We start from the raw sequence: 26,895 nt of genomic DNA, 5'->3' as shown, positions 1-26,895 counted from the left end.
AATCTCTCGAGTGGCTGGTTCCCCCACCATGGCAGTTAGAGGAGATGGCACTGGAATCTGTACAACAGTGTCTGGAAAATAGAGGGCTTTATACTCTTTTTCTTACCATTTTTCTGTCTGTGGGGCTTAGGATGTATTTATCTGTGGATCTGTGGTGCACTGACCTGACATTATTGGAATCAAACTACCCTAAATACACACACTTGAAGCCTGGTATTTATGATGCTTTTGCGTGTTGGATACCCACCTGACCCACCTTTTTCTTACAGAAAGCTTTTCCTTGTGGGGAACACGGACGACCACGGTGGAGAGCTGATCTTGGCTCCCTTGCAGCTGCCCCTGGGTTTGGCAACACTGTTTCCTCCCTGCTTCCCTCTGGGAAGGGGAAATGGCAGTAGGGAATGGGGAGTCCCACAGTGCTGCGGCCATCGGGGAGGGGGGCGTGCAGGACACGGCTCTTCCTCCCTTAGGGAGGAGGAGGAGGAGGAGGAGGTGAAGCTGCTGAACCCAGCAAGGGAGGGGTGGGAGGAGGGGAGATTATTTGTCACTAATGATTTTCTTTGCCTTTTAATTATGCTCTGCTCTCTCAGCAAGGTTGGCGTCATGCTCCTAAGCCTTGTTTTGTGCATCTTCCCCCACGCTGGGTCTACGTCGAGCTAATATTGAAGAAACCGTAAATGTAATCACTGGTTGCTCAAGTTCCCTTTTGATTCCTCCAAGGGATTGCCACATCCATTGGAGCAAAGGTATGGAGCAGAACCACACTGGCTTCCTATTTGATGAACATGAGTTGACTGTCCTTCATGCTGAAATGAACTGTAACACACTATAATACAGACTCGTGTGTATAGTTAGTTGAACCCAGATAGAGCACAAGTTTAACAGAGCAAGTTCAGGATTCATGTGTGTGTGTGGACAAGGCCATAGGATACAATCAGAATACAGCTAAAGAATAATATAAGCTGTTGTGAAGTTATATTTGTAAGTTACTCTCTCCTCTCAAAACGCTACTCCAGTGTACCCAGATTGCTTCAAAATGGTACCTTATGAAAGAATACTTTGGGGAATTCCACATTTTCCTGTTCTTAGTATTCCAAAACAGAACAGATCTAAGACTCACTCTTGAAACAGTACATAGATACTGTCATTTATTGGGTATAATAAGCATAATAAAAAGATTTGTGATCGATTTCTTCCTGAACAGATAACATTACATAAAGAATTGCAAGCCATTTTATACAAACTACTTTTCCAGCTTTATTTTACTTTCATTTCTTTCCAAATAGGAAACATCTTCTTAATGTATTTGCAGGTTCTAATCTAACTATTCTCTGGTGTGTATACACTTCACATTGGTCTGACACACCTCTCATGTTTATTGATCAAAGTTAAAAGTGACTCCCTAGAAGTGAACAGAGCTAATTGCTATAAAAAAAAGATGAAATCCCATGCCTTTATTAATTTTAGTTACCCAAAGCTTACTAAAATGTTTTTCTACCCCTTATTCTTTGCAGTAAAGAACATTTGGTATGGCACTTTTCATAAAGTACAGATTATTAAAAAATCGGAGATTAGTTACAAAATAATAAGCCTCTCTAGCTAATGATTTCAATGGGACTTCTTTTTACACGTAACAGAATTATCCATCTTTTTTACTTAACAGAAGAAATGGAACATTTTAAAGTTAGGATATGCAAGGCAGAAAGCAGCACGATCGTGAGTATACTTTATTGCTTGCAATATACTAAGGTTTGCAACCCTGTGCAGTATAAGATACAAAAAGGTATTTTATGATGTGATTTCTTCTTGCTGTGAGAGTCTTTGTATGAGATGGTAGGGCATATCTGTGCATTTTACAGTTATGTATTAAAATATATACTTTCTGCTCTTAAAGTACTTACAAACAGCAGACTAATGAAAAAGGGGCCTTTGCACAAATGTTTCATATCTAAATTCAAACTTCTACAGGTAGCTGCTACGTACTCTGAACGTGCACCTAGACAGCTGAAGGGAATCGTACATCTATTTAAGTCCTTCCTGACCCTTTCATGCTGGATAAAAGAGCTAGAATAGTATAAGGAAGATTTTAAAGCCACAGATTTTGATACAATGGATTAAAAGGCAGATGCCCATGAAAAAGAATGCACCAGGAGCCTCTTCAACCCAAATCTGTACTGTGCAGGGATGGCTTGAAATCCCCTCCTTCGGCCTGGTCTGGGCTGCCTCCAGTAATGGCATGCCAGGATTTTTAAGGATGCCTGGATTACTGATGGTTCTTGCTTACTCTTACAAATATTCCAAAGTAAATACTTATATTCCAAATGGATGGGCAAAAGTTAGAGTGCTGGCTTTGGTGGGGGGCAGGGGGGTTTCTCTCTGCCTTATCTTACTCTGTGCCTGTACCTTAAATTATTGAATGAAAAAAGGAGCTAAGCTATGAAGTGCTGGCTGGCTAATTTACCTAATTTACTGCTTTGGCAGTCGATGGATGAAGATATTTGGCTCTTGAAAAAACATGCAAAATCTTCAGGTTAAACTAAGCTGATATATACAAAATAGGATTATTGTGAGCTGCTTTGCTTCAGGAAGATGATATATGTTGTTTAGTTTACTGAAGGTTTAAAAAGCTTTTCTGAATTTAATTGGAAATACAAATGCATGTAATATGTAACGGAATCCATATACACCATCACTAATGGGCATAAATGAGGAAACACATGGTTTTTACATGCTTAGACTTAATCTAAGCAACCCACCTCAGATATGAAGGTCCAGAATAGAGTAGATGATAACTTTATTGTAAAATGCCAGTACTGTTTTTCTACATGCATTTAAAAAGTTTCCAGCCTTTTCTACTAACATCCGATGATGATATTCCAGAAAATTTAGATGATCTGTCAAATATCTCTGGAATACAAATACATTTTTCCTGGTGTTTACGGGGAAGAGTAAAAATATGTGGGCTTCACATTACCCAAGATTTGATCTTCATAGTTAGGAAGGCAGCAGAAGAAGAATCCCAAGCATATTTCCATAATGGCAGTGGTCCAGCCAAAGCCATAGGCCCAGCTGAACATATTGATTCCTGTCATTTCAATCTCAGTTGAGAACTTTACAGGATAAATGACCAGGCCCATGATGGAGAACACGGCTGAAGAAACAGGAGAAAAAAAATAATTAAGCTAATACCCATCATATTGCTGGCTTCCATAATAACTATACCTAAAGCCACCCATGGTTTGGAGGATTTGAAAATTGATCTACTGCCATGATAGACTTTGTATTATTTTTCATTGGGAGTTCAAGTGCATATAGACACTAGAACTGGGTATAGAATCAACTGAGGGAAATATCAGTTCTGTTATGGATATCCCTGTGTATGTAAACTTTACTTCATATATTGTCTTACCAGCGACAAAAAGCAAGCCACCAATCCCTCTTATGAAGTTGAACCGGAGTGTATCAATGGCAAATGCTATGATGGCCAGAGCAAAGCAGATGACTAGAAGTATAAAGCCAACAAGGTATGTGGCAGCTGCAGCTCTTCCCCAAGCTGAAATCAAAAGGAAGATGTGTTAGAAAGGCAAAAAAAAAAAATCCCTTACAGTGTTTCTGGCCTATAATGAAAGGCTTATTTTAAATAAATGTGAAAAGAAGGTTGACTCTCACAAAGCAAAGCATGGTAGCTTTCTTGTATAGTGTGAACATTTTTGTTTCACAATAAATCATTCATTAAGTGCAGAATGCTTAAAAACCTCAGGTCTGACCTCTCATATAGAGTGCAAAAGGACTTTCATGCAAGGTTCCTGTTTAGATTTAACTATTAAGAATTGTGATAAAAATGACTGTAAAAATATAATGATGGGTACTTCATTAACAAATGTGATTACCTCATCAGATGCTATAAAACTGGGATCATTTTGCATGGACAGGAAGAATTAAACTGTCCCTGAAACTAATTAAATTCTTCTTTAAAAAAAAGTGTTCATACAAGCACTGCCACTCAGGCATGCAAATTTAAAAGTATGGTGATACTGCACTAATGTCAACATCCACTGATTTCTGACTTACTGCCTTTTGTGTTTTGGATTATAGATCTGTATCCTAAATGGAGGAAAAGATTTGGAGGAAAAGATTTGGAATCTATTTTGTGTGGAAATTTGACCTCCGCTTTTGATCCAAAGTCAGAAATGTTTTATTTTGAAAACTTATTCAGGACATTAATACTTCCATTTTCAAACTAGACAACTTTATGTTATGACATGTCGGTGTTAAGCAAATGTGTTGGCATAGCAACTGAAAATATTATTATTTATTTAATATTTTAAGTCTTTAGGGGCAACTACTGCTCAAAGAGATCAAAGTGTCTGCTCTCAGTGTAACAAGCCCAGTCTGACACTTGTTAAATTGTGTATGTAGATGGAGTAGGCAGTTGAAGTCTGCTGGACATTTACAGACTTCACCTCCTCACTTACACTACGTATGTCTAAGGTGTTGGCTTCCGATCAACTCCATACAGTATTAATGCTGTAAAATTATCACAGCCCAGGCAACCATGAGGATAATTGTAACTAAACTTAAATGTAGTGCGCACTGTTCAGTGAAAATTCCTTCTGGAACTCAGTGACTTATGATTTCTGATATTTAATAACTTGCAAATTTATTTGCTTTAATCACAAGAGCTAAACATCTCAGTCCCTGTGGGCCCAGGCTGAGGCCTTGCTGGCCACACTCTCAATATATACCCTATCTATCTGCACTTCTTGGCCTTTCTGCATGGGGAGCACACGCTCCCAGCTGAACAGGAATCATTGGACAGACAAATGGAGGGAAGTATCCAAGTTCACTAATGAGGTTTTATTTATTCCACTTTCTCAGGCATCCATCTTATATTTCAGTGACCTACACATACTTTATCGCTTGTCTGTCTGTGCAGGTAGGACCATAAAATGGTCTTCATTCTAGCTCCTTTTTCCTGCTGCTGTATTAGCCCAAAGCTTTGAGGACAGTCACCCATATGAGAGCATGCAAGCAATAAAAACCAAATGCTCTGCCTTTCCCCTCCCAGTGTCAGGTAGGCATAAAAGCCCTCTGGGCTCTAACACTATCCTGCCCTTGATGGGTGACACCTCTATGCTCAACCTCTCTTCCCCCAGACTCCACACCAAGGCTGCTATTAGACTAGAGAAATAGTCACAATTTCCCAGCTCCCCCTTCCCTCCCATCAGCCCACCAAAACCAATTTCCCTTTTTGTTTACTCTTCCCTCATCTCCCCTTGCTTTATGAATCCTGCTCCATTTCAACTATTTCACTGTAATTTCAGTTTTATCTAGCATCCTTCTTCTTCCTTATGCCAAAAACTTCCTGTCCGCTCTAGGCCTTTCCAGCCATATTTTCTATCCTGTAAACAGCTGCCTGGGAAGGAGTCTGAAAGGGACAGCAAAGGTGTGCCTATATCTCAGCTTGTAGTCCAGTATTTTAGCCTAAACTCTTCTTCATTGGGAGTTTACACAGGACTCAGAGATAGAACATGTAATGTGCCGTCATGCAGCCCCATATGGGAGGGGGCCACCTTGGGCAGACTATCAAAGCAGGCAGTCGAGAAGAGGATTTTCTCGTACTGCCACGGATCAGTTTACCCAGTTTAGGCTGCTCCCACTCCCATCCTCTCTGCCATCTCACTAAAACAGAAGAAGAGAAAAAAAAAAGGACACCTGGGTGTAACCTGTCCCGAACTGGAGGTGCTGAGGAACAGTGACCTTACTGCTCTCTGCTGCAAGAGTTACAGCTTCTGGCAGAAGGGTGAAATCCAAAGAAGATCTGGATGTGATGTGTGGTGTTAGGGGCACAACTGGCTGGGACAGCAGAAATCCTGGGCCCAGCCCCCCTGGACAATAGGCTGTCCTTTCCCAAAGCAAATCCAGAAGGCAGCCGCCTGGCAGCGCCGAGACACAAATGAGACCTGGTGGTGTAGCCTCACCCACTGCCACCGTCACTTTGGCAGGTCATTTGCCAAAGCGCATCCACATTTTCCAAGAAGAGCTGGTGGCAGAGCGAATGGGAAGGGCTCCTGAGCCAGGGCTTCAGAGGGCTCTGGGTGGCTGCAGTTGCATGTGATGTGGACTGGCCCACGCCACCGTCTGCCTCTGCCACCAGGCTCGCCCAGGTGTTTTTCTCTAAGTAGTGTTACAAGTGCTGTGACTGCATGAAAGTAGATTTGGTGTACTCCCAGCCTGCAGGGTATTGAGAGGCAAGAAGAAACTTGCTGGCTGCAGGATGCTTACATCTTTACCATGCACTGCTTAATCATGTAACTGCCAATTTTGTGACTCATACTTCTACAAAAGAGAAAAAAATTATCTCAGTTTTGGAAGAACACCAATACACAGCTCCAAATAAGGCAATAGGAGGCATAGAAGAGACACTATCTACTTTTATTTGAGGAACACTACTCAAACTTCATCTGTCCTTTACAAAAAGTAGTAGTTTGCAGTAGCTAAGACCACAGAGCACAAACACTTTACCCTCCTAAGGTACAAGGTAGCAAAATCTTTGTGTAGAAATAATTGGAACTATCTCTACACCTGAGACATTTATTTTTTCCTTGTGATAAGCAGGAAAACTAGAGTAGCTTAGTGTCTTTTTCTAGTATAACTAATACTTAATTTTTTTTAAAATGCACAAACTAGAAGAGTTAAATTTGTCATAAAACACAGATCCCATGGAAGAACAAATAGCTCCAGCCATTACAACTGCAAATGTCTTCTGCATCTCCAAAGACGACTTCTCCAAATCCTGACACAAACACAGAGACCTGTGGCAGTGAGAAGCACCTCGCTTCCTAAGGGCTCTTTCTCCAAATGTTGCAAAACGCTTTGTTAAAAATACTGTTTAAGAATAGATGTTTTATTACAAAATACTTTTTATTGTTTTTAATGAGATGATTTAATTGCAAATGGCAAATCTGGTCCTAAATCTTTTTTTGTTTTACACTGATTTTTGCTTTAACATCCACTTAAAGCATAAATAAATTATCGTAACTGCAAACCTTTTTGCCTAAGAGTGTGAACTCCAGGCCAAAAAATTATCACAGGTGTCACACAAACTCAATGTACACTTGACTGTAGAGAGAGCACAATTAAAAACTGAAAGGATCTAGTCCACCTGTGATAAAATCAAAATAGAAACAAAAGGAGCAGCAAGTTACAGGACATCAAGTTGAGTCTGTGAAAATATACAGCAATTTGTGAGATTTATTTTCTCAGCCTCCTTAAATGCAGTGATGTTTTGACTGTTTAATGGTTAAAATGTGCTTGTTAGAAAAGAAAGGTGTGTTTGTGAGAGAGTGTCCTTGAATACCAACAGGATCCTGTAATGTTTGTGTATTAGCTCTTTTTCTTTCTTTTTCTCCCTCCCCTATCAGCTGAAAGAATGCCAGTGAGTATTTTTAAAGGGTTTGTAAGAAGCTACAGGCCATTCTCCTTTCAAAGCTCCTCCTAGCTGGCAATTTTCTGAGCAGTTTTGTCTGAAAACAAGGCCTTGTCATCCCACCCAAGCAAAAGGAATCCACATTTTCCTGCCTATCTCAAGCAGAGCAAGGACAGTGCCTTTATTTGCGGTCCCTTCTAAATAAATGACTAACAATTTGTGAGAGTGCAGACCATCCAAAGTGAATCTATCAATGCATGACTCCCAGAAAATGAAAATAGTGTCTGCCCACTATAACACACTGCTGTGTGACAAGACCCTGAGCTAAGTTAGCTGCCAGAAGGAGTCTGCCCATGCCAGGACACAGCTCATGGTAGCTTTTGAGCCGGATAATTAGCTGAGACAGAGCACAATAATAATGAAGCTTTATTACTGTGCTATTAAAGCTAACTTGTTTTACAGATATCATGACTACCCCTTGTTTTGCACCATCTATGCATACTCTGAATACCCTGCTGCTGATTGCAGCCATATGGAAGCTGATAGACTTTATTTGAGATCCAGTACTAGGACTATCTCCAAGTTCCTGCCTTCCTGGTCTTACTTCCTCATACCTATTCCAACTTGCAACAGTGTGAGTGCTGTTTGTGCTTCACACACAAGGAAATAAACTCGCTTGCTCAGCAGTAAATTGAGCTAAAACTTTGAACAACCAGATCTATTCTTTTCTTAGCCTGCCATATATTTAGCGTTCCAAAAAGTGCCTTCAAAAAAGAGCTGTAATGCACTGAAAATAGAACATGAAGTCCCCTTCCCCCTTTGATAAATAGGCGGTTCTCAGTTTCTAGTGTACTTGGTTCAAAATATGGGAAAAAATTCATGTATGACATTCTCATGCCTTTCTTAATCTGGTACCCTCAAACCACATGGACTACTGAATTTCTCCATTTGAGCCACATTTTCTGAAAGGAACCCGAGAAAGTTCAGAAGTATTTCTCCTGGTCTAATCGATAAGAACATGCTTCTTCAAATTTTCCTAATGGCTTGGAACTAAATATGCAACCAACACTGGAAAGAAAAATAAATGAATTATTGTCTGCTCAGAGACATCAGCAATTTTCTATGTTCTTGCCAGCTGATCATTTTAACACATCAGCCACTGGAGTGAACTGTTCAGCAAATTTAGGAAGGATAGTTTTAACTCAGAAGAAACAGAGAGAACAGGTCTAAGAAAATGAAAAATTGCACTGAAAACTGAATAATATTTCACTCAGTTATCCTTTACATCACAAAGGGAAAGAAACAAAAATCCCACAGTTCTAGCTCCAGTCTTAGTCATATAGTAGTTCTTGCGAGAACTAGGACCTGCCATGGCAGTGATTCATCTCTGTGTTGTACTTAATGAGAATGTTTCTAGACTGAGTTGGGAGAGCTCAACCTGTTTTATGCTGCTCTGATTAAAGGGAAAGAGCATTATTTTGGAAACAAACCTGAACATACTCAACTTAGATTTCTCCACCTGACATTCTTTATCAGGGTGTGGTGAACTTTGTAGAGCACATGCTTCACTTTGAAAAGATACCGCTCTGGCCAGCTTTCATTCATTTTCAACATTTCATTTTGTTTTGTTCTCCTAGAGAAAGTTTCCATGTGAAAGTGACCTTATCTGCAGAAAAATGAGTTTTGAATTTGTGAATGTTTTTGCAGTAGGGTCCTGGGTTTATTGTAATAGGGAAAATAAATGAGACTGGAAGTGTTTCCCCTAATTTATACCTCCTTAGCTTAAATCATAAGTCCAAGTTGGATGACCCATCAAGCTCATTAACCCACAGCACAATTTAGCAGCTGAAGGGTTATGAACTCCTAGTGTATATGCAAGTCACTGTCATCCAGCTGTGGAACAGGACCTGGGTGAATGGCATGGCCAGAATTTCCTACATTACGTGTGTAACACTGGACAGTACAAAGTCTTGTCTTCTGAAAAATCACGATTCTGTAAGATGCCAACTACGAGGCATTTCTGTGCTCTTTTTGAAAGCAAGTGAACATTAAAAATCTCTGCAAGTGTTTGCTGATCATATGAGCTGGCGTTGCAAAACCAGTGTGTGTGTTTGTATACAGACAAAATAAATCAGAACCTATTAAAAGCAGCTTCTTATGAATAATCTGTATGTGCAGACTGAAAGCTATTGACTGAAAATAATTTCAAAGGAAGACCATACAAATGAAGAAAATTGCATATTAGTCATGGATAGTTTATGAACAGAATTAAATGAAGGTGGAAAAAGGCATGATTGGATGTGTATTATTCTCCAAGCTTCTATCCTTCAGTGCTATTCATCGTATCTGGATCATTCTTAAAACAACTACATTTTCTGAAGGTTTCAATACCTTTCCCTCAGGAGATCAATAGTGGATGTTTTTCTTGGGTTTGTGTACGTTTATTTCATTTGGAGCACAATACAAAATAAGCATTTTTCGTTCTTCTGTTCGGCATCTTTTTTTTTTTTTTTGGCAATTCTGCTTTCTTTCCCCTAGCATTGCTTCTTCAGAATTTATTGGCAGTTAACATGAATTTTTCATGTCATAACAGAATATTATCTCACAGCATGAAGCCATTTTCATGTGAGCAGGAATCAGCTTGTTAGCTTGTCACTGCTTAAGAGACCACAATGGAAGCAGAGAATGACCTATTTAGGTTCACAGTAAGATAATATCATTGCAAAAGTTTCTTAGTGATTAATAGTAGGTCTCACATAAAGGAGAAAGAATTAGGGCTTCCAATTACCCTACAACAGAGTCTTTAAATGACAGCAGACAGGAAAAGAATCTTTACGCATAGACCGTCTATCAGTAAAACGCTATATATATGAACAGAAAGCAGTGTGTTGACAGTGGCTTAATGCTAACATGATAGTTCAAGTTTGGTTTGGTGGACTTTAAAAGAAATATTTCCCATTGAAAGCAAACAGCCTATAATTCTCAATCACCGATTTGAGTCACAAACATGTACAGGGAAAGCCTGCGTTCAAGGCTTTACACGCTTCTGAAAGCCTCTTCTTTTACTGAGGCAAGCAATTCAGCTTCAGAACTATTCTGACATGAATTTGGGGGGAGGAGCAGTTACGTCTTGAGGGATTGATTCCCTTTCGCCTCATCCTAAGCCCCAGACATGTACAAGCTTGACTTAGAAGCTGCCTGCTGCAAATCTTGTGTTAATAAGGGCTCCTCCTTGACGCTTACTTAGCACTAGGAAGGCAGAAATGGCGGAGGGTGTAAAGCCATCATCAAAGGGAGCAGCAAGGGAGTAAGTTAGCTATTAAAAATAATATGCGCACAGTACCTCAAAATTAGAGGTCGGATCATGAGAGAGTCAGGGAGTACCCCTATCTCACATTATCTTCAGAAGAAGATGCATACATTCAAAACATCTCAGGATAAAAGCTTAGTTTTGTACACTTTGATGCTATAACATTTTTCCTCCTGTTTTTCCTAATTATTTTTAAATGAATCAGGCTGACTTCCACTTTGATGTGTGGATGGTGGGGAGAAGGTAAGAGAAATAAAATGGGTAAGGTATTGATAAATCAGTACATATACACAGTGTCAGTCACAGAGTAGCATGATGTACTTGCTTTTTTACTAAGTCCCAAGCTAAAGATGGGTTAAAAAAAAAGTGTGAATTAAACAGAATAGACTTCTATGATAATGCAGACTATGAACTAGGGCTTTTAATCAAAACACCACAGTGGAACCTTTCCAAAAAGCTCTTTTTATGTTTTATTTTCCTAAGGCCATTTGAGGCTGAAGAACACTGCATTTACATTTCATTTCCATATGCACCAAGTATTGTTCTCCTCACTATTGATCTGCAATTTTCATGTTGTGAGCCAACTTTTTTCTGAAACCTTGCTGAAACTCACCTTTCACACTAAGGAGTTTCCTCTGATAGAGAACAGCTGCAAATCTGGATCTAGTTTTCTGACAGAAGCAAAATTTTACAATTTGAAAATCTCGCAAGCCCTGCTTAAACTTCTTGTGAAGGAGAAAGACAGCTTTGGTGATACATCTTAAAAGTCTTCATTGCTGGCTGCTTATTGTTGATAGGGTTTTTAATGAACAAATGGGAATTGCACAGAGACTTACTATATTTGAGTCCAGATTTATGAATAGTGTGTGTATTCAACATAACAAGTGACATTAAAAGTATCCAATTGCAGATTAGCACTTCAGCAGTGCTGTTTGTGGCATGGAGTGTTACTTAGTTCCAGTAGAGGGAAGCCGGAAAACTTTGGGCCATATTCTACCAATCTCACTCCATAAACTAACTTGAATTTCTTGAATTTTTGACTGATGAGAGATCTTGTAATGATACTTGACAAAGAAGAAACACAACATTATAATTTTCACTGACTCAATGTCTTCAAAGTTTCTCAGAACAATAAAAGCTGTCAGTGAGAAGTGATATGGAAATATAAAAAAACCCAATATTTTGAGAGTTCTGTTTCTTTTCCCAAGTAACTGCTTTCCTGCTTAAATAATTTGACTGTTTAACCCTACAGTGGAATTCAAAATCGATTTTACAGCCCTTATCACAGTGCACACTAAAGAGAGACTATTATAGTCCTGTTGTATGAGATTACGTTAATAAGCTATAGAAAGACGTGAGATGAAGAGAAATGAAAATTAAGCCACAAATTTTGACAAATCTTCAGCAGAGATGCCTCCTGTGTGGGAAAGGTTAGAGAAGTAACTGAAGGTCCTGTTGCCCCCCAAAGCACTGGGGATCTTTGCAAAGTCCTCAACACCACCGGTTCACACCTTTTGACGGGGGAGATGAGAACCCTCCACACAATTGCTATTTTTCCACCCAGTTTAACTGCAATTACTAAAGGAGAGGTTGGATAATAAACAATGGGATGCCATCTGCAATTGCTCTCTGTAGAGTTAATTACTGAAGAGCATAACCATCATTTAGAAAAGAGTCTGATTAAATGAATCTGCCAGTAAACATATAAAAGGACAAACCCTAAAATTACAAGGGAAAGCAAGTAATTGCAGAGGAATTAAAATTGCCATGCTAATTAAATGCTCTGTGCTTGAATCTCTTCTCTTATACCTATATGGTAACAATGGAATCTCTCCTACAAGCAGGAGGAAAATCAAGTTTGTTCTTTTCTTTCTTTCTTGCATCAGATTTCCCTAAATATGCTGTTGCAGTGATATTTTCATTACCATGATTTAAAACATTTAATTGAGCCTGTATTTTTTAGCATTCTAAGTTTTAGCTATTGAATTATTAATCCTGTAATCCTATTTTTCATTGGTTAGTCTTAAGTAACATTACACTCTTAGGACACTGATGACTTAGGAAATGATATGCTTCTGTATACATGGTCATTAAAACTACCAGCAATCACCATGTGTGTATATATATATGTGTGTATATATATATATAAAAAATTGTTTCATGTTCTGAATGCAGTATGAACAGCACAAAGTTTTTGTTTTCAGCTCATTCTGTATGAAAAGGGTCAAGGCTTTGCCCTATGGTTAAGGTAATGCACCGAACATAGAGCTGGGCTCCATTCGGGACTCTCTCACAGGCTTTCTGGGCTAGCCAGAAATCACCTTTGCCTTTGCTTCCCAGCTGTAAAGTAACTTTTCCAAACCTACCTGAACATTACCAGACTCTGGGGAAGTTGAGATGAGATGCAGAACATTCACTTTAAGGAAAGTCTGCAGTAATATCCCTGCGCCTTGAGCCAGTCTCAGCTTCAAAATACAGTTACTTAGTGCTCCATGTTTATTCCTACATGCAGACACCCTTGTACTCGGAAGAGGAGTGCGGAAAGCCTGGTTCTCCTCCCAGGCCCTGCTGAGAGAGGCCATCTCCCAGCCTGGCCCTCTGGAATAATCCCTGCATCATTCTGCTCACAGCTCTTGCTTGAACTAAATGGAAGCAAAGGCTTCCCCATGCCAGGTATTGGCTGCTGTTGGGAACACAGGGGAAGGGAAAACCATCATATGCAGGGGAAGGGAAAACCATCGTATGCAGGCAGTGCAGCGGCAGTGAGCCTCAGTGCCTGGGCTGTCTTGTGCCCTGGGTGTGATGAGTCACTGGTTTGGCAAACAATGTTAATTTTCCCGCAGGAGAGCTGTGGGGTGGCAGTCCTAGGCCATCATGTGCCGTACCAATAAAGGTCCTTTGCCGCTCAGAGACCGTTCCTAGCCTGGTTGTCTACCACACTGTTGTATCATTAGCTGGGGATTTTTGGCAGGTGATTTCCATTCATACACCCTACCTCCAGAATAAATAAATGGTGCTTCATCATAGCAAAAGACTCCCTGTACCCAAGAGCCCAGTATAGACAAACAGGGAGAAAAACTACTCATCGGTGGGGTGCTTATGAGACTAAAGTAGAATCTTTCTTTCCTTAAGAGAATATTACCTTTTGCAGCATTCCCCTTATTCACTTATGCTGTAGACATACTCAGCTGCTGCCATACTTGAGCTCACAGTCTTCCCATTATAATCATACTATACTGCCATCCTATCTTGTAATATTGCATTAACATTTATGGATGAAATAAAACTGGAATTAGCTAAAAGAAAATTGCCCATTATTTGCCTGGAAGACAAGATGCAGCAAGGTTTCCTTGACAAACCTAAAAGCATTTCCAGATGAGAAAAATGTTCATCTCTCCACTAATCTCCATACGCAATAAGTTCTCCTAGGATAAGATCGATATTAAGTACTATGATGTGAAAATAACTGAATATCTGGATTCCACTTGTCATGTGGGTATGCCTTTTGCTGATTTTTTTCCCAAGATTTCTATTTGCACCATGCAAATGAGCTCTAAATTTAGAGGTTTGAGCTTGCAGTTGTATCAATTGGAAGCATCTGCTCACGGACGGGCTGCAGGGCCAGGTGGAACATAAGAGGGGACAAGGGTACTCATGAGTTTTCATTTTATTGTGCACCACATTAAGACTAATAACACAAAATCAGTCATTTTCCACCAACCAAGAACATGCAAGTTTAAATATCTTCAAAGCCTGTAGTGGAATAAATTACACACTGAAAAAGTGTCTCAGGTCTGTCAGACACGCCTTGTTCAGGAGAGGTCATATAGTCAAAAAAAAATCAAGAAAAACAAAGGAGTGTTTTGCCAGCTTCATGCATTTTCTTTGCAAGTTCAGCCATGTCCCAGATGCATTTCATACTGTGCTCGTTATCTGTTCATGAAGTCTTTGTAATGGTTCAAACACTCTATAAGCTGAAGACCTTTATTTGTTCCGAGTGGCATAACACTGTAGAGCTACAGGTTTCATCTCTCAGTCCCTCATCCTAAACTCCATTCATTTCTTATAAGTGTCCTAATGCACTAGATTTTTTTTCCTATAAAGTTCTAAATATTGAGCTAAATATGCCTGAAAAGCAAAAGACTTCTGCTAAGGTCTAGATGGGTGTCATATGGTTAAACAAGAAGATCTGAACTTCGAGAAGAGCATAGAAACTCATTTTTCTGCTTTCCACAGGGTTTAAAAACTTTGCAAAAGACCTAGGGTGTGTAGATGCTCTCATGAAAGATGACTGCACTAGTGGAGTTATTCTTCTGTCTTTCCAAAAAATTGTACAGGCCTCTGTGAGCTTTGAATTTTGTCAGTTTAAGCAACTATTCAGGAGATTCATGACTTGACTGATGCAATCCGTGAAACATTCAACCTTCTTCCCCTCCAGTCTAGGATATTAAATTCTTTTGTCTGCCATCTGTGGATACATATATGTTAAGCTGAACAGCTGAGATTCAAGGGGAATTACAAACTTTGCAAATTATGATAGGATGTAGATACCTGTAGCGAATTAAGATTTTTATACTATCCAAGTCATGTTGAGAATATTCACTGGCAACTGCTGAGGTATACATGCATACTTTGTATGTCAGTGAAACCAGCCTCATGGGAACACTGAACTGCAGAACCTACACAACCTGTAATAGATTAGGCAGGGCAACTGAGGTTAAATCCCAGAGAAAAGGATATGGGAACTGTGGAATAAAGGAGGCAATGAAAGAGTTCATCACTCAGAAGAAGTGTAAAATACTTCTGTCCTTACTGTTGACATCATATCTTATATCTCTGTGCTCAGGAAGGTGTGTAATTACACTTTGTTTATTGTGCACTTTGTTATGCTTGTCCCAAGAGGAAGTTAAACATCCCACAAAACATGATGCTGAATTCTTGTTTTCTATGACCTTTTTGGAGCAGTGTGGATAAATGTAATCCTAGAAATAGTGCGTATCTACTAAAAACCTGCATTTCATCAGTGAGGCAGGTAGAGTCAGACTTAATGCAAGACTCAGATGTGACAAGTGTGATGCTGTCATGTGGCCTGGCCTTTTGGGTGGAATCCAAGACTAGCATCAGGCACCTGGATCCCGTGTAAGGCAAGATAGGAGCCCCAGAAGAAAAACCCCAACCCTGCATCTATTGACCAAGGACAGAATAATGAGAAATACAGAGGACAGGGTTGGGTCTGAATGCACTTGCCTTCTGGAGAGAGGGCCTGAGGGAAGTCTGCCTAGAAAGCACCTCCATCTCCCCAGGGCCCACGGCTCAGACTCCTCTCCTCAGAGACAGCCAGGTGGCAGGACAGACATTCACTCATCCAAAAACCAGTTTATAATCCCTCGTTCCTCTTCCATGTTTCTTAAAGGTACCCTGAAGCAGCAAAGAAAATAGTACTTCCTGCCAGCTCCATTGCTGACCACCTTAAGGTAACAGCTTTACTGTTGGTGCACTTGCCTGAAAAGGAAGAGACCTGGGTTCAAATTGGCCTGGGGGCCCAACCCAAATCTTCCTGCAACAGGTCCTAACCCCCAGGCAACAGGTGGGAAAGTCACAAAACCAGAAGGAAAAAGCACAAAAAGAACCCTTGCTCTCCAACTCCACATGCCAGATGCAGCAAATTGGTTTGACCTATGTCCAGCCAAATTGCTGACACAGGAGCTGTGAGGGCAAGACTGGGCATGATGCTGAAAGGAGCCAGTCTTGTCCTGGGGACCTACACTCAAAGGGGCCTGCTACAATTAATTTGTTACAGCTGAACTTTGAGCACAGAAGGCAGAGTTGGACTATTGATGACAACTTTTCATGGACGATTTTGAAAAGCTGTAGTAAATGACCCCTGAGCTTGTTTCTGCAACTCTTTTTACATTCATCTTCTACAAGTGCAGCTGGGATTCTGACCCTTAGAGAAAATACTCTTCCCTTATAATTTGAATTAGCATTATCATAAAACATAAGAATGCTTGAACCTCCCTTCTGGCTTAGACTAACAGTCCATCTCTCCCAATAACTTGTTTCAGACAGTGGCCAATAGCAGATGTTTAGGAAAATACTGAGAAACAGGGCACATTTAGAGCGATCCTTCTTTTGGCCTACTTTCCCAGCCTCAGTGGTTTAAACTTTTTCAAGTTGAAAGTTGCATCTGGGCCAGCCTGTTTAACAGCACACTTAACCAACATTCAATACAAAAAAAATGTTTTTTTTTTTTAAAGTTTGTTTCATAATCACAATAAGTTTCTTTCACACGACCTACCTGCCAGAGCAGTTTCAGAGAAGCATTCTGCAATCTGACACCCCCTGAGGATATATTCATATCGTCTTACACTTTACCTCCCAGTTTCTCACTGGCACTCAGAAATGACTTATCACACTAATGCCAAGCTTACTGATGCAGCTTGCCATATGGATGTTTGTTCAGCAGTAGTTATTAAGTTTTGGACAGCAGTGATTATTGAGAAAAGGTTACTAGCTTCTTCTAAAGGAGGAAGGAAATCTTTAATGCTGTAATGTTTTCTGCATTGGTACATTACCACGTGTGTTTTTTGTACCACAAATGTAACACAACCCATCTTCTAAATCACCACATTTCTTTTTTAACAGGGTGAGGGCGCTTTTCTTCTCCATTCTGTTTCTCAAAAACCTTGATATATTCCAGTGAGGATCCCTATTTCCCAGAATTTCTTATATAAAACTCAGATATTAGCAGATACGTTTAGGAGGACTGAGGGGACATGCGTTCGGAGATGTGACCCACTGCTTCAGAGACTACACTCCTCCCCCCTCCACACACACCATTGCAGATACTTACCGTAACTCATGAGGGACTCGCACATCCATTCTCCACCCGCATTAGGTCTCTGACAGCTCTCCCATAACGACGCCCGATGCACGTAGGGCAAGGTCTGCGATTCCAACCAGCCCCTGCCCGCTAGTGCAACGATACCAAAGATGACACCTATGCCCAGGAGCAGAGGTAGGATCCATCTGCACCGTGTGTAGTCGAGGCCGTACTTCACCATCTTCTGGGGCAGCCAGCAGGCTCACGGGAGGATGGCTGGGTGAGAAGAGCTGCCTCTGCTACTAACTCAGCAACACAAAGCAAAGGGTGTTTTTGCAAAGCTCCTTAAAAGTGAGCGTGTGTATGCATGAGCCTGTGTGCGTGTCTTTGAGAAAAGCTTTTTAATCAGGACAGACATGGGAGGAAGGGAGCTCCACCTAGATTCAAATGAGTAAGAGCTGCAACTGAGTAATAACCAGTTGAGCTGGGGAGAAGCTGCAGGTTGGGCTTATCTGTCAGATCCTCTCTCCTCTGCTGACTAGGTAACAAATCAGGTGCTATTTACCCTCTGCATTTAACATTTTCCTTCTTCCACTCCCCGTCAGAAGGACCATCTCACAGCAGCTGTGTTTATAGCTTTGTATCATAAGGGATTTGCATTATAGCAGGTGAATACACAAGACAACGTAGGGAACTATTTGCATTATAAATCTTTGCATTAGAGGCTGGTTGTTTCTGAAACTTGCCACCTGGAGCTTGAAAGTTGCCTTTTTCGGACTCTATTTTTAAATGAAATGGCATCTTGTTTTTTATGATCAAAAAAAATCCTCTAGCTGCTATTAAGCTAAGACAATAAAGAATATGTGACAGCCCTCCCTCCCCTTTTTTGGATATAGCTGCAGGGAAAATAAAAAAATCCCTACAAATTATCATTAAAAATATAGCATGGTCTGGGTATAGCCTTTGTGGGAAAACAAAAACTGAGCTTTGATTTGACTGTGCCTTAGGAACTCGCCCTGCCTGTGGTTGTGGCTAGATGTACGCTGCTCAGGGCCTGTCAGAGCCTGCCTGCGATGTGCTGTGAAGCACAGTGGAGACTACCACAATCTCCAGGGAATCCGCGCAGCTGAGTGCTGTGCAGGTTTTTCTATCAGTCAACTCAGGAACAGTATAGCTGTGTTTGTAGCACTCTACCTTTGAACTAATATGTGCTTCAAGCTGCTATTTTGGTGGGGCCCAGAAGTCTTTACATCTGGAATCAGCTGCACCACTTGCAGACTGAAGTTGGTTTCTCTGAAGCAAGGTTAGGCACAGAGGGAGCCAAATACCCTTTGCCCCCACGGTAGACTTTGTCAGGCACGTCTGTGTCCAAGTGTGAACCCCATTTAGTCTCAGAGATTTGCTGCTATGTTGTAGCTTTCATGGTGAAATGTGACATTCATACTGAATCGCAAACTCCATAACATTTTACTGAATTAATATTCATAAATGAATAATGAACTAAAATACAAAATACTTAATTAGTACAGTGCACAGGGGAGTGCATGAAGAGCCCTTGAGTTTGCATAGACCCAAACTGGAACGGTCACACCAGCGGACTGCAGCACCACGAAGAGCTGTTAGCTCAGCCATGAAAGCAATTTGAATGGGTTTGTGTGACACTGTGCCTCATTTCTAAGGGAGATTACTAGCCTGGAAGCGGATTAGCTTCAATCTGGCTACTTTGTCTCTCACTCTCTAGCCAGTGTAATTTTACTAGCTCAAGCAGTCTGGCACCTGCTCCCCTGCAGTACGGACAAAGCCTATCACCTTGAGGTTGTCAGAGGTCCATCAGGGTGTTTGATAAGTCTCTCTTAGAGCAAGAGACATTTTTACACATTTGGCCATTGAATTTGAATGTCATTTAAAGCAAGAGCCAACTATGGAGAAGCCCCAGCTACCTTTATGGAATGGAAATAAGGGACTGCCTGAACAAAAACAAAGCAATATTTTTTGTAAAGGGAATCACCTTTTCCTTAGGATATTATGTATTTTCCCTTGTAGTCCACATGTGTATTATTGTCAAATTCAATGATCATTAACCTAAATATAATGTTTAAAAGGGTATTTATCAATTCTAATACACTGCATCATATCCTTTTGTTACCCTTGAAATTATTTGTATTTTCATCAAAACAAATATTGTTTGAAGCTCACCCTTAGTACCTGAAGGTATCTGCAACCTGTTCATGTCTGTTTATAAATATTCTTTTTGTTGCCACTGCTGAGGTAGAGATGGGCACAATAAAGTCCAAAAATTTGAGAGAATTATGATTTGGATTTGGATACTAGATAGTTCCTAAAAGAAGGCTTCCAGGACACTCATGCATGATCTACTCATGTGGCAGTAGGCTGTAGCCCACACTCAGCTGTCTATATCCAGTCTCTTGCCAAGTTTCAAACCTTCAAGAATAGTTACAGTTTTCTAAAAACTCATTTTTTTTCCTCAGATAAAATAGCCAAATCAAGCTAAAGCAATTATGCTAGATGAAATCCAATATGAAGTCAGGCACTGTCAGGTATTTAAGAGCCAATGTATGCTGAAGAGTAAAAACCTCCTCCCTTTTCTTTGAATGCTCAGCCATGTTTCAGGTAAGTATTTATGACTGAAGGCTGTATCATTAGTTTTTATCATAACTCACTTACAGATGAATGCATATTGTCATAAATTTTAGCATTTGCAAGATGATACCATAGAACTCATTTATCATACTGTGAAAGAAAGATGAGTAGCGGTCAGTCATTGTAGGTGTTTCTACATCTTTCCCACCTTTGTCATCCTTAAGTAACTTAAAACTACAGGCAATCTTCACATGCAATACAAGGATAATTTGTGATATCTGAAACAATAGAGAGGTAGATGTATTCAAAGGTGACAAAATGAAGTATCTCCTGTAATTCTGAAAGTCTTATGGCAAATAGGGAAAAATGATTGAAAATTTCTGTTACAGAGTCTACAAGTAGAAGCAATGACTTATCTACAATGTGCTTTGTATTATGCAGTGTACAAGCTGGGAGCTTACATGAAAGCAGATACATGGTCTGCTTTTCCAGTATTTGTAGATAATCCCTCAGAGTTGACACGAGCATTTTCTGTTGAATATTATGATGATGCATTATCAATGTTAAACTTGCTAGGTTGTAGCACACTCTCCGCATCTGAAAAAATTCCTAATGAATTTTTATTGCTACTTGAAGTAATCAAGTAAGCAATATGATATTGATAAAAAAAACAATTTTAAGGCATCAGAGCTACAAAATAAAGAGATGCCTTTGTCAGCCAAGGCACAAATAGTTTTCTCAGTGGAAGGAGAAGCTAGCAAATCATCGGCACACATTTATGTCATCCACCTTTAGTCTCTGCCGAACCAGTCAAATGATCTATATGAATGACTACGAGTTGACTATGGATTGACTGACTGTGGTGGATATTTATGACTTTTGCAGCAACCACATTTTAATTCTCTAATATTTGCACCTCTTAGGAACAAGAAAAGTCCCCAGAGTTTGGTTTTTAAAAGCTGTGCTAGGATTATTTTATGATCCATTCTCTTTCATACTGTCTTACATCTGAAAAGTCACCCTGAGCAATTGAGAAACATTTTCTGCATAAGCTATTACAAGTCTTACAACAATTATTGCTATCTTCATTGATCCACTTATAATCATGAGTCCTTTTTTTCTGATAATGCCAGGCCATTCCTTCCCTTCATAGAGGGATATATCTTGCCTTGCAAGTGGCATATTGCATTACACTTACTGTTATAACCACAACCTATACTGTGACATAAAACAGTCAGCCAAATCCTACTTGTACTAAATTGTACCTTATAGTCACTCTTTCTGCTCTGCACCTCCTGTGTACCAGGGCAATAGATCACACATACCGTTCTCAGTACAATTAGTATTTCATTCATAGTAAGCACATGAAGAAAAATATCTTTAGATACCAAAAGCGTTCATAGGGTAATCCAAGCTGCAATTCTTTTACTTTAATTAGAAGGATTCTGGAAATGCACTTTGAACAGGAGTTGACTTTACTTCACTGTAAAATAAAATCACCCACGTCCCCAAAATGAACTCTGTTGAAATCCTGTACTTTTAAAGGTGTTGCATAAAGGTTAACAGTTGTTAAGTACACAGGGCTCGATTTGAAACAAGAATAGAGTTGGGTAAATCACCTAGGCTTCAGCAGAGGGGTTCAGACTTAGTCTCTCGACTGTCCTTCTGGGGAAGGAGATGCAGGTTGCTTCTGACAGGTGTTCCCACATCTTTGCCTCCTTGAGCTGTGTTCCTGAAGCTTCATGGGTGAGTTTTTCCTTTCTCACATACCTTTCTCACTTTTCTGAGAGTCTTTCCCACTTCAAACTAGACACTGAAGCTCTTATGCTTTCCTTGCTCTAGCCTCAGAGCAGTCGGTGCTCAGATCTGCTGCCGCATGGCTCAGAAGATCTTCCTCTATCCACTTCTCACAGCACAGTAAAACTGCGGAGATTTGAGACCTCCTCTATTCACTGGCTTCTGAGCTTGGAGAAGAATTTCCACAGAGTTTTAAGGCTTTTAGCAGTTCAGGACTGGCTTGCTGTCCAGCTTCCAAAGCCTACCTCACACACATTTCTACTCACTTTTTTCAGTAAAGCATGCCTGCCTATGTAACAAGTGCTTACAGTTAAGACACTTTCTTCCTTTCCTCAGCAAGGTTACAAGTGCAAAACCAGAAGGTTATTATAATAGCATGTTTTAACAACAGGTTCTCAAACATGAGGCTGCAGTCATGATTTTTATTTATGTGAGCAATTCAAGGCTGCATTAGGAAAACACAAAAGAAGAGTCTGTGTGTTCATGTACGTGGACTTCATTTTCAGCTAATTTTTGTTACAGGACACATTTTCCTCAGGAGGAGTTCTATACTGAAACAAGATTTACTCCACAGTTACTTACCTACTGATGTGCTGCAGAAGGTTAACTGGTTCAGCCTTCCCTCTATCCCTCAGACAAATGGCTGAAATCAAGGATGTCCTGTAAAACAATCCTGCAGTTACCAGATGAGTTGGGTTTTGATGATCTGGTACTGGTTTTGGTGGTCTGTGACTTCCTGGTGTGTTTGTCAGGAGTACAAGCTCTTTTGCAATGCATTTCCTTTGTCTGCAGCTTTTTTCTCCAGAAATTCATTGAGAAGCCAATGCTCCCATACAGACATGGAGCCAAGGGGACAGACTGAAGCAGCCAAAGGCCTGGGGGCCAGGGCTGGTTCCTTGGTCTGCATGAACCAGACTGCAGCGCTGCTCTGCAGGATGCAGGATCTACATGGGAAATGTGCTTCAGAGACCCAGAAGTGGGAACCACCGATTAGTCCCCACCAAAACATGGGTTGGCTGTTAGTCCAAGAAATGCAGCAGACACACTCACGCAGCACAGCCTGGATTGAGGGGCTGGGCAGCTGTGACAGTGTAGTAAATGTATTTATGTATGACCACACCAGACAGCACTAGTGTTCAGCTGGCTGGCCATATAACCATATAAAGCATATTACATAGAGTTTCTATGAAATTGTATATAAACAGTTAAAGTGCTACAGTGCAGCCCCATTCTTCATATGTGATAATTTTACCTAAGCAACTTGCTTGCCACTTCTCTGTGGCATAGCTAGGAAATAGCTGTCCTCTCATAGTAGATCATAGTAGTAACTCATTGTAAAACATACAGGTCAGCTACCTTAGGAGAGGAATAAAATCAGCCTTACATAATTAATTCCCAGATGCCACACTGTTGCTACTTACATTTCTCTATCAAACAAATCACTTGAATGTACTGTGCCTTATGTATCATTTATGAATAGCACTAGCTACTTTTTTAAGTACTTTGAGATTTACAGGTAAAAGACATGCATGCCAAGCAATATCTTTAAGAGTTCCAGCCATAAATTTTCAAGTTGAAATTTTCCAGACAAAAATAGGGTTTTATTGAAACCAAAATTTTATATGGAAATGACCAGTTTAAAATGTTTAATATGGAATTTGGGGGGGAAGAAAGCTGAAATGAAAATGGTCTCCTACCAACATTTTCATATTTTCACATTGTCTCGATACAAAATGCCAGTTAGTGTTTTCCTGAGTTTTGCTTTGCAAGTTGTTTGACTTTCCATTGCAAATTAGAACAGAAATTCTTTGGAAGTATCATAATTCATCTAAATTCTGTTTTCATTATAATTTCTGCTTCTTTCTTGTTTTATGGGTTTACTAACATGAAGAGAGTTTAAAAATAGGCTCACTTCTGAAAAGGGGTTGTAAGAGCCACATGTCAGCTCCTGCCCTAAGTGTATGCCTCCAAGCATGTTCAAGATTACGACAGCCAACTAATGTGCTTTAATTCATAATAATTTCTCAAGCCAGGACAACTGAGGACAGGAGTTACCTGGGTTCTAATTCTCCACTTACACCGATCACAAAAGTGTTTTCAAGTCCCAGTTGTTGATTCATATTCACACAGATGACTTAGTTGAAGAGAATTAATGACATCTATTTAACGTCCCTGATGGTGTAGGTAAAGGCCTAACTACAAACAGTCTGGACAATTCACAATGATCAGTGCAAAGCAGTAACGCGAGTCTCAAATTTCTGAGAGAGTTTCTAATTCTGTTTTTCCCAGTGTAAATTTGAGCGCACTGGTTCTGGAAATAAGTGTGGCACAGTAACTCAAGAGGCAGAAGTAACAGTCTTGGTGATTTTCAGAGTAGATGTCCATTTTAAGTATTCTGCCAAGTGAAAGGGACAGCACCTGCTGGCTCTTCTGGCTGCTTAGCAGTAGATCTAATTCCAGTTCTGCAATAAACTTATTCTGTGACCTGGACTCAGTAGTTTAAATCCAAAAGTACTGATTCCTACTTTTCACTGCCCCAGAGGCAAGTATACCAAGCAAATTACTTGCTACAGGCAACAACCCATCTTGCTTGCCTTGTAAGACTGAGCTATAGAAGCAGCATTTCACTACCCCTATGAAAAATGCCAGGAGTTTCTCAAGCAATGTTAGCCATAAATCATGGTTTTGGTACCACATTTAGGATACCTGCGTCTCCATAAAATGGAGCTACCTATTTTTGTAAAATACTGCAAGAGTCAAGATAGAAAAAGTACTATGACGCTGCTGCTCGCTCTTATTTGAGTGGAGCAGCGGAGACTTCTCCTTCGGGGTCCTGTGAGTTACAGGGGTTCCTGCAAGGAGCCCCAGTAGCCATCAGGGCTCAGGGTACATGCAGAGAAATGACAGGGAAACTTCCGTGTGAAGAAATGAGGCCTCTTCAAAGGCCAGTTGCAGCTCTGTAAAGGCTTTCAGGACCCCAGTTTTGAATGTGAGTGCTCACTTGCAACGTTTCTAAGAGCTGGGCCTCTCAACTGTCTGTATCTTAGAGAATGCTGTCTTCAGATGTGTTCCTATGCTTACCAATATTTAATACTTATAAAATATTTCTATATTCACAAAGATCTCTGTGGAAAATAGTATGTGTTGCATGCATTACCATAAAGAAATAAAAAGCAATAGTCACACCAATTCGTCTGATAAATATTATCCAATCCTGCAAAAACTTACCCATGAGAAATACCATTCATGGAAAAGCTTATATTTTAAGCTAGTACTTATAAAGTACTTAGAAAGTTCTAGATATGCCTGTATGTTTTCCACTACTGCATTTATTATAAATTCAGCCTTATTCAATTCAGGTATTCAAAAATCTTAATAAAAGTCCTTTGGTTATTTTGAGAACTCCCAAGTTATTTAAATATCATTTTAGGCAAGCAGAATTTGAGGGCATTGGATTTTTGCCTGAAATTTCTGGACATCCAGCTCTTTTGCTGCAGTAGCTTGGCCCATACCTTTGGATGCCAGGAAATCCTAGACAAAAGACTGCTTACTGAACCAATGCTGACCTGCATAGTGGATGCTTTGGACTTACCTTATGAATATGCTGTACACGCCCAGCAAATCCAACACATTCTTGGTGTATCTACACAGCCAATCTCTGCTGCACATGTGAAGTAAGGCTGACATATCCCAGGTGCTGTGGACTCATTGCACGTGGATTTCACAACATCTCTGCATGTACTTGTCACAGGAGTTGCAGCAAAAAACTGGCATTCCTAGCTTTGGGGAACACATCCTTCAGATCGAATTCAACTGTGCTTTATTCTGCTTGGGAGTATCAATGCTCAAGTTTGTTTTTGTTGTTTATTTTAAAACCCGTGCAGATTTACCTATTGGCACCGAAAATCCCATCTTTTGAGGGGACTGGTTCTGTATTGCCAGCAACCTCCATTGCTGTGAGTTGTGGCACCATTACCTCAGCTGTCTTGGCTGTTGTGGATATCATAAAGCATTTTTGTTTCCATTGATGTAAGTGCTTGGTTCCTCATTAATTCATAAATGCTCAATGATCTCAACAACTCTTTTTATTTTTATTTTTTTGGTCTGATTTTGTAACCTTTCATTTATTGTGTGCATTTCTGTTTCTGTAGTGCTTATCGTCATAACATGTGCCCCTAAAAAGCCATCTTGAATTATCTGGGCTACACTGTCGTGATTTACCTATGTATACTGACACCAAAAGTCCTTAGATACAGAAAAGAAAGGTCAGATGAGTATTTGTAAGAGTTCTACCTCATCAAGGAATTGTCTGAAAAAGGAGTCATGTACTACATCAACTAAGAATGCAAAATCACAGTGAGGTGTGGCAGCTGTTTCCTTTATCCATGAGATTTACAGATGATTACAGTCATCCCATTCAGGTCAGTTGGCCTTCTTTAGCATCCAGTCATATGAGTTACTGAGTGCTCTTAATTCACCCTAAAGAGAGCCAAGTATGCTCAGACTCTCCTGAACTGCTCTGTCTTTTCCAGAGTTATGTAACAAGGAGCTAATCTGCAGCCTGGAGTTTTTCAGTGTTTTTTTTGCTGGAGTTTTTCAGTGGATTTTAGTGAGCACAGAATAAGGCAGTAGCTGAATACAGACTGGTAGGTAAGCAAGAATACACATGTTCTTTGTGTTAAAAAGTGGGTGTTATAAAAGCCTTCTGATTCTCTTCAATCCATTTTAGGAAAATCTAAAACGAATAAAAGTATTTGCCTTAACAGTGCATTTAAAATATAAGAATAATTAAAGGAGAAAAAAAAAAAAAGAAAAAAAAAGGCCAAGCAAACAGCCAGAATCCAAGCAGGTAACTTTGTTTCAAGACATTTAAGGAAGAGGTCAGCTCAAATGATCAGGAGAATGGTGAGCCTGTCTTTCCAGAAATTGGAAACC

The 26,895-nt window shown here is 40.0% G+C and overlaps 1 protein-coding gene across 1 annotated transcript; it reads right to left on the bottom strand.

Moving 5' to 3' along the window:
- Positions 1-1,149: 1,149 nt before the first annotated feature.
- On the bottom strand, positions 1,150-17,953 carry LOC106497919 (p53 apoptosis effector related to PMP-22-like). The gene is made up of 3 exons (XM_013958950.2): positions 17,593-17,953; positions 3,410-3,553; positions 1,150-3,151 (listed from the first exon to the last, which is right to left on the bottom strand). Exons 1-3 carry the CDS (start codon positions 17,801-17,803, stop codon positions 2,937-2,939), a joined length of 570 nt encoding a protein of 189 aa, XP_013814404.1. The 5' UTR covers positions 17,804-17,953; the 3' UTR covers positions 1,150-2,936.
- Between the last annotated feature and the right edge of the window lie 8,942 nt (positions 17,954-26,895).

This window comes from Apteryx mantelli, chromosome 3, assembly GCF_036417845.1.
Source record: "Apteryx mantelli isolate bAptMan1 chromosome 3, bAptMan1.hap1, whole genome shotgun sequence".
Lineage (NCBI taxonomy): Eukaryota > Metazoa > Chordata > Aves > Apterygiformes > Apterygidae > Apteryx > Apteryx mantelli.
The sequence above is the reverse complement of the archived record's forward strand: the minus strand, read 5'-3'. Positions and strand labels throughout refer to the sequence as shown.